This window comes from Mytilus edulis, chromosome 1, assembly GCF_963676685.1.
Source record: "Mytilus edulis chromosome 1, xbMytEdul2.2, whole genome shotgun sequence".
NCBI classification, from domain to species: domain Eukaryota; kingdom Metazoa; phylum Mollusca; class Bivalvia; order Mytilida; family Mytilidae; genus Mytilus; species Mytilus edulis.
The window spans coordinates 96,898,417-96,915,723 of NC_092344.1; the positions used below are offsets into that span (position 1 = coordinate 96,898,417).

Sequence of the window (17,307 nt, forward strand, 5' to 3'; positions counted from 1 at the left end):
AAAAGTTTATTAAGGATAATATAAAAGGAAATTAATTGTATATAAGTTTGATTTAATATTTGACACATTCTCATTTTAGTAAACGTTTTTTTTTAACTAATAACAAGACTATATATTCTTTTATCCTGGTTAAGAAATGATGTTACCAGGCCAATATATATATTAATTGTAAAAAAAAAAAGTCCAGCAATTCCACTCCATGAAACTAAATGCTAATAACCTACATAAGTTAATGATCCAAGCAACCCAGCCCCTAGAAATTACAAACTTGTTAAATTACAAACAGAATTTGTGTACATGTTGTGTAGCTGACCAATGGTTCAATCGTTTCAGACACAATTTCCAGTGAATAGTTTCTACAGAGAAATCCTTGTGAAAGTCTTAATAATAACAATTAATTACAATACAAACTGTCCTGCATTAGTCTAATTTTCATAAAACAACTCCTTGTTACGCTATTTGCCAATATTGTTTTGGACAAAATTTTAACACTCTGCTTTTATGGAATGACCTGAACTAGCTATTTTCACTTAGTATTTCTCTCAAGATACGACTTCAGATCCTTGACAACTTACTATATGGTACGGATTTTGGAATATTTGTCTCATTTTCATTTAAACATTTTTTATTTTTTATATCGTGTAAATCCACATTTGTCTTACTGTGGGTTTTTTTTTCTCGAGAATATTTGTATTTGTCTTTTTAAACAGTTTTATATGACATGCATGTATTTGTAGTTTTAATCGAAATGCTAAATACATCTAGCATATATAGTCAAAAAATAAATAGATGCTGCAAACACTATAGCGAAGCGCACAAGTTGTAAAGATGTCTTGTTATATTAAACACATTAATAATCTTCGCACAACTTATGCATGTGTTATCTGTACCAAGTCAGGAAAATGACCTTTGTTACATTATAGTTCGTTTCTGTGTATGTTACATTTTACTATTTACTATGTTTCTGTTGTGTTGTAGTTCTCCTCTTATATTTGATGTGTTTCCCCCAGTTTTAGTTTGTAATCCGGATTTGCATTTTCTCAATCGATTTATTAGTATACTACTGTTGCCTTTTTGTTTTATCGTATCATATTTTGGCTTGTACATTAATTTATAAACCAAACTGTTTGGTTAAATTTCCGTTCGTGAAACTAACGGCTTTGAAATTTACATAAAGACTTTCCTCGTGTTTTTTGTAGCACATACTTTAGAATGATTTTTATTCAATGAATACTACGAATAAATAAATTTTAATTGCACTACCTTTATGACAATTTTATTTTTTATTATTTCAATAATTTTGTTTTGATCTCAGATGCATGATTTCCCCCTCATTAGTTGTAACTGGCTTTGACCTATCAGTCAGATTTCAGATCTGTAATTACTTTACTATTTTCGTTGTGGGGATGTATAAATATCCTGCTATGTCCATTCGGTATTTTTTAGAAGTTTATCTGCTTTGCATTGATCTGATGAATTGTCTAGATAGTTGGAATTTTCCAACATCAAAATAGTAAAATTAGATTTTCTACATCAAAATAGTAAAATTAGATTTTCTACAAATAAATCTAAAGAAAAAAAGGAGAAGATGTCAATAGTTTTAATGGGATACTTTATAATAAAAACCACACGATTAATACATTTTGATATCAAATTTTAACAGCTAATTATGAAAATGATTAAAAACAAGCGTTAATTTTGTGTTTCAAAAAAAATGGAGAAATATTTTATTCAGATTTAAAATTTTATCTTTAGAGTCACATCAACCAGAATTGAACAAGTTTTACAAATTTCGTTAGATTGAATACCCGCTAAACCGTTACATTAGAAAACTAATTTTCTTTTTTGTACAATTTCCCAAATTATGTCGACTTGTTATTTGGTCAGTAGGTAGGCAAGTAGGCAGACAAGTAAAAATTAAAACATGCTTTCAAGTATTTTAATAATTTCCTTAATTAGTTTGGTAAACAAACAATAGGGTGTATTATATGGATTTTTTCTGGTCGGTTGCGTTGCGGTGGATTCTTCAAAACAAGCATGTTATTCATTCCTGAATAACTGATTTACTATGCCGAACTTGTTTGACAATTCTCATTTTAACTTATTAACAAAAGGTGACGATTTTCTCAAATAAAAATTATTAACATATCAAATTCGCAAAAGTTTTGACTAACAATAAACTGCCTAATCGTTCAACAAACATGTTGAAATCTTTACAGAGAACTACCGTTGCTTACCTTCTATATTAGTTGTCTATACACGGTGAAAAATTGTATCAGTGTCAATCATACCGATTCTTTTTATTCTTATACATATTTCTTCCCAAGCACAGACTACCAAATAAAATAACATTGGAACACCATGATACACAAATACACGTAACAGTTTAGTATTTTTTTATATCTTTTATATTCTAACTATACATATTCTAAAACTTATTCCTGTTCTTTCCAATTACACATTTACACCGTGACCTATGTCGCATCATTGATATCCTTGATTTGTAAAGACGATCAGCACAATTAATCCCGTTATGTTAAAAATCTAAAATACTTTCATTCCATATCAATTTGTCAATGTCATCGTAATTATGTCGAATAGCTTCTACAGTTGAACAAAAGAAATAATATCTAGGATATTAAAAGTCGCGGATGTTTAAAAATCAATTGATTTATTATCAATCTAACTTAAATGTTTATAAATCATTTACAGGAACAGCAAAGGATGTACTTAGAAACTATCATTTTGGTGCACACTGTCTTATTCAGTCGTATTATAGCATTCCGTAAGTACTGTTTGTATACAATATTTTGCACAAGCTGTGTATATACCATAAACGTTTTGTGAGAGGAACAATTAAATAATGTTCTTACATTGTAAACTTCTATTAAATGTATAATAATTCCTTAATTTGAAATTTCTAACGAACTTTTCCTATAGACGTAGATAATAATATTTTACGCTACAGGAATAAATGTCTCTACTAGACAAACTTTAAGTTCACGTTTATAATCTTCAAACGAACAAATATGACTTCGGCAAAATAAAATACCGTAAACACTGATTAAAATTGTTATCAATACAAACCAGTAAAAGTCGAAATGACCTATATATGTACTCGACTGTACTGATTTTGACTTGATCAGTCCGATGTTTTAATGGAAAATACTTGATATTACTTGATATGTTACTTGATATTACTTGATATATTACTTGATATTACTTGATATTACTTTATATAACTTGATATTACTCGACCCACGTTTAAACCATAGTCGAATGCACTGATTTTTACATGAGCCTTACATTTGCCATAGAAAAAAGTATGAACTAGTAATCGACCGGTCTGAAACGGTCTCAACCCATTCTCGACTTATATTCTACACAATTCATTTTTTAAAAGGGTTATCAAGGATTACTATGAGAGTTCTATATATACTATTAATCGAGTTGACCTCATTTTGTGTGTCACTTCTCTTCCTTCCACATTAAGTTAAGCATCATGCATCTGTATCATACAGGTACCATGCATAGTCGCATTTGTCATTCATTTTTATGATTATTCCGTTTGTGTTTTAAATTTGAGAGAAAAACGAAAAAAAGCATCCGGATATTGTTTCCATAATCAAACCGACTTTTAAATCATAGACAATACTGTTGGTTTTAAACATAACTTTGGAATTGATAGTTGATTGTAAATACACGCTTTATTTATAATATACGTATGTTGATAGTATACAGAAACGCGAAAATCATGAAATTTACCAGAAGTAAAAAAAATAACGGACTTTGGAGAGGGCTCAAAATAATTGTCCTGTCTCAAAGTACCTATGACTTTTGATACCTTTTCTGAAATTCTCCAGACATAAACAACAACAGTTTACATACTTTCATTGCGCGGATGTGTTCTAGTAATATAAAATTCTTTGTGTTACAGAACTAGGTTTTTATTTGTAAGGTTTATTAAAGTCATACGAAACGAATGCCTGGTGAAAATTAATGTTTATCCAATTATTCAACCAACGCATGTATATATCATAAACTTAGTCTTCTGTGCACAAATTAATATTTTTTTACGCAAATTTATCGTATAATCGTCAATTTTTCTCTCTCTGTCCGTTATGATGTGAAAATATGGCAGCTACTGAATTGTCGTGTTTTTGAGTTGTAGTTTATCGATTGTCACCTTATAGTAAACAACCAACACCGAATCATGAGTATTGAGCACGTGTATAACATGTACAATCAGATAATAGTTTATTTTAAAGACAGATCCATGCGTATTGCGATTACCGGAATTTTACGAGAAGGATCACGCTAAGGTCACTTGCATACGGAAAATATTTCGGCGAATTTCTTTCTGGAAGCAAGCAATTAAAACGGTAAACTTCTTCTAATATGGACAAATTCAAGAATGTTCTTCAGAAAAAAAGTATATGTACATAAGTTATAAAATGAAAACAATCCATTTAGTTATAAAAAAAACATATGCATATATTTTCTTTAAATTTGAGGTTTCATATACAATTGAATAAAAAGATGTGCATTGTGTTATAAACTATACTCGACTGACTGATTGAGAATTAAGAATGTAAGACATAAGTCACAGGAAACCAATGCATTTCGTTTGTCTTGACCCAAAATAAATAAAAGGAATTTTATAAACAAATTTGTCTTCCAAAAAATCAATAATAATACAATAGTTGCATATTATCATTTACGATATAGATTTGTAAAGATTGGTTGTAGTTTTAATGGCTTGATTGTGACATTTGAAAAATCTTCATTTATGAAGGCTTTTCAACAGTTGTCTGAACTGACACATGCATATATGTAATGAAAAGTAATCACTTCTTGAAAGATGTTTCTCTTATGTATTCAAAGTATTGTTAACACATTGTTTGTGAATTTTTTGTCCTACGATTTTTTCCTTCCAAAAGTTTGACATTTTAATATTCTGTTCATTTATCTTAAATTTTACCAGGCTTAAAATTTGCAGTAATTGCAAAATTTATCTGAAAAGTTTTGATTGACATTTAATATATCTGTAATACTAAAATAACGAGGTCCAATTTGTCAGCCGTCACGGGTTAAAAACGACAAATCAAAGAATTCAATTTTATATATATCTAATATAGGACGATGGTGTAGATTAAAAATTACACCACTTCAGACCCTTTTGTTTTCCACAAAATTAAATATTGCCGATAATTAACAAGTTCCGGGTCAAATCCGATACCGATACCAATAGTATATTCACCTTTTACCTATTACCTTATCTGTACGTTCCGCCTCTGACAGGCGCACCACCAAACGGTGTATTTAGGATTTTGCTATATACACGGGTCATAATTACAGGGTTGACATTACTAAATTCTATCATTATCACATTGTTTCCTATTGTAGTATTTTAATCTGTATGACTTTAAAAGATGACAATACGAATACTAAAAATCTGGACTTAAAATAAGGCGTAAAGGTACAGTTTTCAATTTGTTAGCGGACATGACGTAAAACAGCGAATCAAATAATTCAACTTTATTTATAACTGATATAGGACCAATGCTGTTGATTAAAAAATACTCCATTCCAGGACATTTTGTTTTCCAAATAATTAATATTACCAATAAATGATAAGTTCCAGGTCGATGTGTTCAAACAGAAAGATTTGAAAGCAGAGAAAACTGTGTATGTTATAATCGGCATGACTTTATCAGATGACAATACCAATACTAAAATAAGGCTTAAGGTTGCATTCCTGTAAATATTGACTATGCAATTCCCATAAGAACTCCTTTTACGGCTAAAACTGTACCACTTTTACTATGAAGTTTAAAAAAAAATCTTATCCTAGAATTGAAAGTTCATATGCACTACAATTGTTTTCAAAGGTCAAAATATAGGGCTGTGCGGCATATTTTCAACGTTTATATGCCCTGAACTTTTCAGAGTTTAAACTAACACTAATTTTCGTAGCTACCCCTACCTCGAATGAAGGGTTACCACAGATTTCAATGTAAACAATATGCACATGTATATTTAATGGTAACACTCATAGGTTATGTCTCTATGAGATGGAACACAAAGAGCATAACTGGGAACAAGTATGTAAACAAAATTAATTTTTCTATGAATATTCTAAATCTCCCCAAAAGAGGCGTGGTTTGAGAAACAGCTGTATTTACAAAGTGCAACCTTAAGCATAGTTATATACTTTAATTCAGTCACGGACTCGCGATATCACGGGTTTATTCTAGTTGGTATAATGATTGTAAGTTCTGGTATTTTTGATGTTTATAAAAAAATCATTTAACAAAAATACTAAATTTATTACATGATATTTAATTTTTTAATCGGACCAGAAATCCTTTCCTTTCATCATTATTAATTTTCATTTTAAAGCATAAGATAAGATAAAATAAGACAATTTATAAGTATCAAATCCAAACAATCGGATTATTACTAAATAAAAAGACAAAATGAACAATAAACAATACAAATATGTAACATTCGCAAAAAGTATAAGAACGTTAGAGGGATATATATATGATGCATATAGTGTTGATGAGAATATCTTCCCTTTGTGAAATTTTCGTTTAAATGCTATAAAAATACATTTTGAATTTCAAATCTAAAGCCAAGAAAAATAACAAAAAAATAATTTTTAAATGGATAAATTACAATAGATTGATACAGAAATAGATATAGGTTCGTGAAGAGTTCATTATGTATATGTGGATTATTGTTCAGACTAGGTTGAGCCGGTTCAGCTTTGGTTGAGAATGGTTCAGAAACTCATAAAATGGTTAAGTACTCGTCGAGTAAAGGTCAAGAACAAACTTAGACTATTTAAAAATACTACAGTCGAGTAATATCGAGTAAATTTCAGACCAATTTAGACAGGTCGATTTAAAATCATTACATACGAGTACAGATATTGGTCATTTAAAGCTGTTATTGGTTTGTAATGTATTAAGTCCCAGGTGAGTCTAAATGTCAAGATTGTATTAGTATTTTAGTATTTTAGTATTTGTTAATACTTATTGTTGCAGCTAATTTGGCCCTTAATGGTTCTGCGATTCAAAGTAGTGTTTACAGGGTGTATGGTCCATCGAGAGTAATTGATGGAAATAGAAATCAAGCATTTTATGGGGAAAGCTGTTGTCACACTGCTGTAGGCGAGAAATCAGCATGGTGGAGACTGGACCTTGGATATTCAGCATACATACATAGAATTGTTATATATTATCGAAAGAACCGTAAGTTTAGAAATAAATAAAAAATCCTTGACCTGAAATTATACAAATACATTAACTGAAATGTATACTTATAAATAGATATGATAGCTTCGGACATAATTGAGATAAACATCCTACAATGCTCGTATGCGATGTCGTAAACTATCTGAAAAAATCTTCAATTGATTATTCTTTGGCCTGCTTTTTTTTATATGTAAACGTCGATTTTCCTCCCCCTCGAAAGTTTCCAATAAAATTTTTGTGTCATGTCAATGTGTGCCCAAAAGTGTTTGGACAGTAAAACTGTGTCCATTTCAGAATACACTCAAATGTCTCCACTTCTATGAAAGACAATTTTGCTGTCATGTCCTTAGTCTCGGAAAGAAGTCCAAACAAGTAAATTTAACAAGTCCTTAGACTATTAAAATTATAGTTTTCCAAACAAAATCACAAAACATCAGCTTTAACGGGATTTTATTCAACGACAAATAAGAAAAAATAATCCAAATCAAAGTCACTTTTCTCAGTGTTTTTTTTTAAGCGGAGTATATAGTGGTTTTTTAAGTAAAGCATACACAGAGTTTTTGAGATCGAAATATCAATCGTTGGTATTATTGAAATCAACAGTTTAACAACTCACTGGACAAATTTACAAATAGTTCCACGGTTCTCCATTTACACTAGTATTCAATATGCTTTAACAAAAATTAGGTTCAACCTTAAAGTAATAGCCAACATATTTTGTCTTAGAAAGGGATAAGGCGTACTTTGTAAAAAGACACAACTGCTCTTATTTGATAAAGAATTTATATCAGGAAATACGGTTAAGCTCATTCATTTGTTACAAAGCAAAGTTACAAAGTAAGCTTGGCAAAGATCTCTAAAGTTGAGAATGGAAATGGGGAATGTGCCAAAGAGACAACAACCCGACCATAGAAAAAAAACAACAGCAGAAGGTCACCAACATGTCTTCAATGTAGCGAAAAATTCCCGCACCCGGAGGCGTCCTTCAGCTGGCCCCTAAACAAATATATACTAGTTCAGTGATAATGAACGCCATACTAGTTTCCAAATTGTACACAAGAAACTAAAATTAAAATAATACAAGACTAACAAAGGCCAGAGGCTCCCGACTTGGGACAGGCGCAAAAATGGGGCGGGGTTAAACATGTTTGTGAGATCTCAACCCTCCCCCTATACCTCTAGTCAATGTAGAAAAGTAAACGCATAACAATACGCACATTAAAATTCAGTTCAAGAGAAGTCCGAGTCTGATGTCAGAAGATGTAACCAAAGAAAATAAACAAAATGACAATAATACATAAATAACAACAGACTATAGCTACTAGCAGTTAACTGACATGCCAGCTCCAGACTTCAATTAAACTGACTGAAAGATTATGATTTCATCATATGAACATCAGGCACAATCCTTCCCGTTAGGGGTTTAGTATCATACCATCATAACATATATGAGAAGAACATAATCCGTGTCATGCCAACAACTGGTTTTTGAATAAATGTGTTTAGTTCCGATGCAAAGACCCTATAAGTGAATTAATATTAACGCCAAAATATGCAATCTTTAATGACAACAGTATCGTAACTATATCCCTTCTTAATAAGTCTATTCAAAGGTTTTGTTAGTTTTTGAGGTGAATACTGACACCTTTGTGCTTTATAAAGAATATTTCCATAAAAAATTGCATATGTGATTGTTTATCTTAATTTGATGTGCATTAAACATATTGATCCAACGGTTAAAACAAACGTTCGCCATTTCAAAAGAAGCAACTACGCTCTTGTCACTCCGATATAGACTAAGTCCTTAACTCATATGATGCAGAAATGATAAAGAACCATTGCATGTAGGATGAAGAGAATCTTGCATTATCCGTTATCTTCACCTTTTTCTATAAAGGAGATGTTACCTCACTTAATTATTGCAGATTATGTTGTACGCATAATTCCCATCTACATTTAAATATAGGATATTCTATAGATCATAATTATAGTTTCAGTATCTCTCATATCTTAACTTATTTCTAGAAAATTGAAATAAAGATCGGTTTAGTACAAACCATTACGACTACAGGAATTGTTTCAGCTTCCCAGTTGTAAACGTTTCTTTTCTATGAAGAAACATTCTACAAGTGTCCTTATTTGGAGTAATAATCATTCATTTGACACGACACTCCAGATCTAACGTTTCAATCATGATATACGCATAGAGTTTGCTAGTTACGGTGAATGAATTAAACTCTATGGGTCCCATGTTGTGCAGTTTAAGTCATCTCTTCGTAAATTTTACTCACTCTGATCTGATCTGTCTGTTGATATTTTGTCTTATTACATAACTGTTCCAGGTTAGGAGAGGGTTGACATAGTAAAAACCTCTATTACATCACAAAAACAGACGAATTCAATCCAAGGTTATTAATATTTTGTCGGTGTTACTGGAAGTCTAAACTATTGTTTTCAATGAAAAACAAGTAACTTAATTCAATAACAGATATTATGTTATTGATATATTTCAGGACCAGATAGGCTTAAAGGATATCATCTATACATTTCGAACTCATTTAAGGAAAATAATCCAAATTCTGGACATGAATGTTCTCATTACCCAATGAGTATGCATAATCCAACTATAATACAGAATAAAACGTGTGACTGGACTGGTAGATATATAGTGTATTACAATAAAAGGGAGGATTTTAACGCCTTCGTAGAACTATGTGAAGTAGAAGTTTTTGGTAAGCATGTGTTTTTTCTATTTTTGTATTCTTATAAGTGTGATATTTATGACTCTGATGGTTTTGTTCACAGTTTTTCAACATTTTGAAAATTTGAATCAGCTCTTTTTCAACAATTGGGCTTGATATTTATACAGTTATTGATATTGTTGTAAATAGAAGGTATAATGAAACATATAAATAATGCATAATGCATAATGTCATGTCCATGGACATATATATATATATATATAATAGCTGATTGTTTTTTTTTACCATTGAATTATATATTTAAAAACATTCTTTAGATACATGAATTTTTAATTCATTATAATTATGATAGGACTAGAATGAATGTTTTACTAATGCAAATTTAATGATGAATCATAACAATATCCTGCTAATCGTCAAAATCAAGCATAACTTACAGAGCTGATTTCTTTTTAAGAGCAACAACTCAAACTAACACCGCACATTGAGTATACATTTGAAATAGCTATAAAGATTCTGTCCAATTAGTAATTATTAACCCTACCTGTAAATCTTCTTCTTTTCGTGATATACGCAGGCAAATTTCACTCACATCAATTTCACGTGAATTTAAATTCATGTGAATCTCAAGTGAAAATTACATGAATTTCGCCTCAAACGAGCTAATACGTGAAACTCATGTGAAATCAGTTTTTGTGTGTGTCACATTTATCTCATGTGAAACTCATGTGAATTTCACATGAAAACCACGTAATTTTTTTCATGTGAAATTCACATGAATTTGGGAAATAATTGAAATAACATATTAAGTTTAAATTTAATCAAAATCATGAAAAATATCAATTTTTTGTTGTTGTAAATTTCACGTGAAACATGATTTACAAATGAATAAGTTAATTGTGTATTACATAACTTTCCTTTGTCTGATTTGAAAATGGCGAAAGATGATATCATAGGAAAATTCACAAATTCGAATAAAAACTGATAACGCCATGGCAAAACACGAACAATTGACAAAGAGACGAACAAGAAATGTTATCTTTTTATCACAACAACCAACAGTTGCATTTTTTATAATACTTAATGTGAAGAGCTAATATCATTAAATTATTGAAAAGTATATAGTATGTAAAACATAGATTTTTATCATGCATTCGTTCTTTAAATAAATACATAAAAAATGGAAAGATACGAAGAGCCAGTACAAGTTTTAGAAATCGATAATTGTAAAATCATTCTGAAATCCGTTGAGAACCATTTGGCGATCCCGTACGTTTAAATGTCCTTTGTACAACATATTGAGTGGGCGTAACAGACAAACGGTTTCCTACTCTGACAATGGATCCAGACAATTGGAGAACTGAGCGCGCGAACGAATGGTCTCGTTAATACAGAAATAAACATGACAGCATTGTTTTCAAATAAAGTTCCAGTTGAACTTTTGCTACGTGAAACAATATGCATTGACAAACACGCTCTAACATTTTATTTAATGTAAGCTGTTATATCAAAAGTACATGATTCCGAAAATAATTATTAACCTTTTTAAAAATCTATATATCCACGAAGAAGGAAAAATATTCACTGAATACATGAACATATTCTTTGATATGAACGAAAAATACCGTGCAGAAAATCGAATATCTAAATGTGATGAAAAAAAACCAGCAAAAATAAATACAATGGATACATATATTTGTATAACAACATAATGTTGATTTATGACTATTATTATTCTCAGGCTGTTACGTAGGACGATATGGATCCCAATGTAAATCTCGCTGTCCAGTCAATTGCAATAATGGCACGTGCAGTATTTGGGATGGATCATGTGCATCTTGTAAAGAAGGCTTCAAGGGAGATCGATGTGATCAAGGTAAATATACTGATTCTATAAACTAACCAGCAAATCTAATTCACTACCTATACCAAATGTATATAGGGTAATTTAAACTCACGCTGTTGTAGCATTTATATCAACCATATAAATGTCTTAAGACATATAGTTCTATTGCTGTCCATTATAAACGGATATTTACGTAATGGCCGCATAATACAAGATAAATTATCAAATGGGGTTACGTTTCCATAATTACTTTTTGTCATGTTAGGATGTCAAACACGCAGATTGTAACACACAATTAAGCTTGATACGACAAAAACATAACCATTTATGTATTTAATCAAAAGAATGTGCAGTAACTAAATCAAACAAAAACTAATTATTACCTTAACAAGTCGATAATGAATTTCACTTTTTATGTGGTTTCGTCCTAGTGAATATAATATTATCTTATAGCACCATGTAAAAATATGATAAATCAAAGATATGAGTAAAGAGCACATTTACGTGTCATATTTTACACTGTCTATAATACTTAATTTTTATTTCTATTTTTTAAACATCAAATCAAACTAATTCTTATGTTGTACTGGTATACCACTGTCCCAGGTTATGGGGAGGGTTGAGACCCCGCTAACATGTTTAACCCCGCCACATTATTTTTGCCTGTCCCAAGTCAGGAGCCTGTAATTCAGTGATTGTCGTTTGTTAATGTGCTACATATTTGTTTTTCGTTCATTTTTTTTTTGCATAAATAAGGCCGTTAGTTTTCTCGTTTGAATTGTTTTACATTGTCTTATCGGGGCCTTTTATAGATGACTATGCGGTATGGGATTTGCTCATTGTTGAAGACCGTAGGGTGACCTATAGTTGTAAATGTCTGTGTCATATTGATTTTTTGTGGATAGTTGTCTCATTGGCAATCATACCACATCTTCATTTTTATAACACTGTACATTACGGTGTTTATATATCTCTGCTTGTACGATTCGCTCGTGTATGTAACAATGTTTTAGATTTTAACGAGAGAAATTTATGTATTACTGAAAAATTATTACACCAGGGTGTTCGATATCACAAACAAGTCAACACCGTTACTAAATTTTATCATCGGTATAAGGATACCATTCGTAAATATAGCTCAACATGCAGACTTCTTATGCGTTCAGGTATTTCACATCCAATTTTTTATAGAAATATTCCTTATAAAGCACGAAGGTGTCAGTATTCACCTCAGAAACTAAAAAAACCTTTGAATAGACTTATTAAGAAGAGATATAGTTACGATACTGTTGTCAGGTTATTAAAGATTGCATATTTTGGCGTTAATATTGATTCACTTATAGGGTCTTTGCATCGGAACTAAACACATTTATTCAAAAACCAGTTGTTGGCCAGACACGGGTTATGTTCTCCTCATATATGTTATTATGGTGTGATACTAAACCCCTAACGGGAAGGATTGTGCCTGATGTTCATATGATGAATTCATAATCTTTCAGTCAGTGTAATTGAAGTCTGGAGCTGGCATGTCAGTTAACTGCTAGTAGTTTGTTGTTATTTATGTATTATTGTCATTTTGTTTATTTTCTTTGGTTACATCTTCTGACATCAGACTCGGACTTCTCTTGAATTGAATTGTAATGTACGTATTGTTATGCGTTTACTTTTCTACATTGGCTAGAGGTATAGGGGGAGGGTTGAGATCTCACAAACATGTTTAACCCCGCCGCATTTTTGCACCTGTCCCAAGTCAGGAGCCTCTGGCCTTTGTTAATCTTGTATCATCTTAATTTTACAGGTTGTCTCTATCTATAATAATATTCAAGATAATAACCAAAAACAGTAAAAATTACCTTAAAATTACCAATTCAGGGGCAGCAACTCAACAACGGGTTGTTCAATTCATCTGAAAATTTCAGGGCAGATAGATTTTGACCAGATAAACAATTTATCCCACTCAGATTTGCTCTTAATGCTTTGGTTTTTGTGTTATGAGCCAAAAACTGCATTTTACCCCTATGTTCTATTTTTAGCCATTGTGGCCATCTTGGTTGATTGGCCGTGTCACCGGAAACATTTTCAAACTAGATACCCCAATGATGATTGTTGCCAAGTTTGGTTTAATTTGGCCAAGTAGTTTCAGAGTAGAAGATTTTTGTAAAAGTTAACGACGACAGACGACGGACGCCGGACGAAAAGTGATGAGAAAAGCTCACTTGGCTCTTCGGGCCAGGTGAGCTTAAAATGATACGGCAATGCAGTCCTTGGGCCAAAATTAATACATGGGTCTTTATATATGCAAAATACTTTTAGCAAAGGGACTTATATGTCAGACTAAACTCAAAGATGAAAGGTAGATTTAATTAAGTATGAATAGAAATAACAGATAATGTTCTCACCAAAATATTGAGATCGGTCACCACAGGTTCATGTGTCTTCATAAATGTTAGCCATTACTTCTTGTATGATAATTGAAGTTTCATTCTGCACGCCATTTCTTTTGGTCTGTCGAAAAGTTGACATGAGCCTTCCTGGATTTCAGAGCCCACCCTTTCAAGTTTGTTTGTGTTTGTTGTTTCCTCAGCATTCAAACCCAAGTTGAAACAAGAACCAACAGTCTGGGTTACATTGAACCTTCAGTGCATATAGGTTTATGTATGTGTCACTGGTAGATTTACATTTTGATTGGAAGTGACAGTTCCCAATGACGATATGGTTGTTTAAAGATGTATGCTTTAGAAAGCTTGTGGTACATCCAAAAACTGTGCAATATACATTCCACAACTGTTTTCTGAATTACTGATGACAGCAATGTCATCTCCGGAAACATCCAGTTCAATGCATTCCTGTTGAAAAATTTCTTGATGTTTGATCGGTTGTAATTTCATATCACTGAATGCTATATTCTCTGATCTTGTTGCAATCGTTTGGTTCCTGGTGAAAGTTGGCGTTGATTTGCCACTTTGCTATGTCGAATAGCCATTCCTAAAAAAAATAAGGATAGATGATAACATCAATATTCTGGAAAAAGGAAGGTGACAATGAGCAACCAGGAAAGTCTTAACTACTTTTCTGTATTTCAGTCAAACCTCTTAAGAAACCATCAGTATTAAGCACAAACCTGTATTATAAGATACCTCTGTAGTACATTTCCTAGAACCTGTAATATTTAAAGACAACCTGTCTTTAGAGCCAACATTTTTACACTCTTCTAAGTGGTCTCTTTGAACAGGTTTTACAAAATCCTGGCCTCAAATGGCGAAGTAATTTTTATACTGTAAATTTAAAAAAAAACATCATATTGCCATTGCACTGTTATGTTCTTGCAAATATTCAGATAGAACAATAATTTAATCTCACATTTTGACTTTTCAAAATATATTCTATCTAATAACAATTATGTAAGGAATTTGATTTTGATACAAATTATTTTTGATTTTGATGCAATGGCTACATTTATTTGTTTAAGCCCCTCTCGAAAGTAGAGCAGAGATTATCCAACTGTGACCATTGTGTAAAGTATCCCTTCGGATTGCTTGGTACTGTACTTGTACCCTCGCAACAGGAAGGGAAACCCCTTATATAGTTATATAGGGCAATTACAGAATAGCTCATTTGGGGAAGATTAACACATATAATATATATACAGTATAAACAAGTAAGTCGTACGTGTTCCAACTGGCAAAACATATCCAGCATGTATGTGGACAAGAAGAACCTTGTCGATGTCACATTTTCGGTCTGCTGTTATGCCTTATGGCTGTTCTCTTACTCCTTGACAGTTTCTCAAAAGTTATGTACATTGTCTGATCACATCAGGAACTTCACAAGTGGTTTTTCTTTTTCTGAGCTCTATTAGGCTTTCAATATGTTTCAGATGACGGTTACACGATTTATTAATTTAATTTCTGTCAAACATGTACTTTGTTTTTCATAGTTGAAAGTTTCAATACTCGGAGTTTCAATGTGTTATTTCAGTGTAATAAATGTCACAAATAATGTTCGGAAATTGTTTTAAAAATGGACAGGCAACATTCATAATTCAGTGTGTCACTATCTGTGGAATACTTCAATGGTAATTGTTGTAAAGCTGTCAACTAAGGAATAGTGATCCAGACATTTTATAGTCAAGTTGTGTCCTAAATGTTATTGCTGCTACAGTTTTGTTCTATCTCTTGAACGAAGATTTTCAAAAAGGGGAAATAACTAATTTTTCGAAATTACATCCATATTTGTTTGAGCATGACCTTTTCCATTGCTTTAATATGTAATATGATATATTTACCCTCAAAACATTTAAAAATAGTTTTTTTCATAAGAAAGGACTATTTTATCATGAAAATATTCATATGAAAAATATTTATTTACAAATAGAACCTAAAAAAGGGGAATTTCAGGGTAAATTACAATGACTAGTATTCCTCTATTGGCAACTTTCTGCAACATTTACCAAATATTTTTTTTGCAGCATTTTGTTGACAAAACATCCATAACTTTATATCTTATAGTCCTTTTTGTGAGGATATCTGCGTTTTCGGTAAAATTAGATGTAAAAAATGACAAAAATCGGCAAAAATCATGCCGATTTTTGTGTTAGGTAGACACCCTTATGTACCAAAAAACTGTTTTTATTCGAAAAATTTGTCAGTTAGCAGTTTAAATGATTGAATTCTTCTCTTATACCCATGAAAATAACAAAAAATGTTATGCTTTATCTCATTTTTACCATAAAATACAATGTTAGCCATTTCTCCTTGCTATACTAATAAATACATATGATGTCACGTTGTTTCCGTGGCAACCAGACTATACAGATTTGTTTTATTGATTTTTTTTTTAATTTGACTGTTAGTTTGGACCATTTCAACTTAAAAAAAAGTAATCGAAAAAAAATATTCTGGCCAAATTTTTTCATATTGATGTTAAGATTTAACTGTCGAGAGTGGAGAAATATCGTAATACACGAGTTATAGTGTCGGAATCTGTTTCTCTGATGATTTTTTTTCATTCTTTTTCAAAGATTTTCAGAAACTTGTGTTCTTTATATGCGACGTCATCAGACAAGGTCGCTTTTTTCATGACGTCACAATAGGATAATTCAGGAGAAAACAAAACATTTTGACGTCATAATCAAATTTGGACTAATCATTTCCGAGAACAGATTTTTCACTAGTGAGGAGAAATATTTTTCTCACACCGGTCAGGAAATGTGGTTTTTATGTAGTTTCGTCCTATTGAATATAATCATATCTTATAGCACCGTGTAAACTTATGATAACTCAAAGATTAGAGCACATTTACGAGTCATATCTTACACTGTCTATAATATTTAATTTTGCTTTTAATTTTTTATTATCAAATCTGTCATTAATCTGTTATAGTTATCCCACGAGGACGCGGTTTGTCAGTGTCAGTTCCCCCCTCCGATGACCGGAGGCCAGAGGGTGATCTAACACTGACACACCAAGTCCGAGTGGGATAACTATTTTACATCCCA

General features: G+C 31.4%; 1 protein-coding gene across 3 annotated transcripts in view; it reads left to right on the forward strand.

Moving 5' to 3' along the window:
* The window catches only part of LOC139516026 (multiple epidermal growth factor-like domains protein 11), a 271,615-nt gene that overhangs the window by 176,160 nt on the left and 78,148 nt on the right, over positions 1-17,307 (forward strand). For 2 of the 3 annotated variants that reach the window (XM_071305842.1, XM_071305849.1), the window contains exons 2-5: positions 2,713-2,785; positions 7,053-7,259; positions 9,776-9,994; positions 11,706-11,840. The exons of the other annotated variant lie outside the window; for it this stretch is intronic. In XM_071305842.1, coding sequence (XP_071161943.1) covers positions 2,725-2,785; positions 7,053-7,259; positions 9,776-9,994; positions 11,706-11,840 — 622 coding nt within the window. In that variant the 5' untranslated portion in view covers positions 2,713-2,724. The remainder of the gene's footprint in view (positions 1-2,712; positions 2,786-7,052; positions 7,260-9,775; positions 9,995-11,705; positions 11,841-17,307) is intronic. 3 annotated transcript variants of the gene reach the window in all.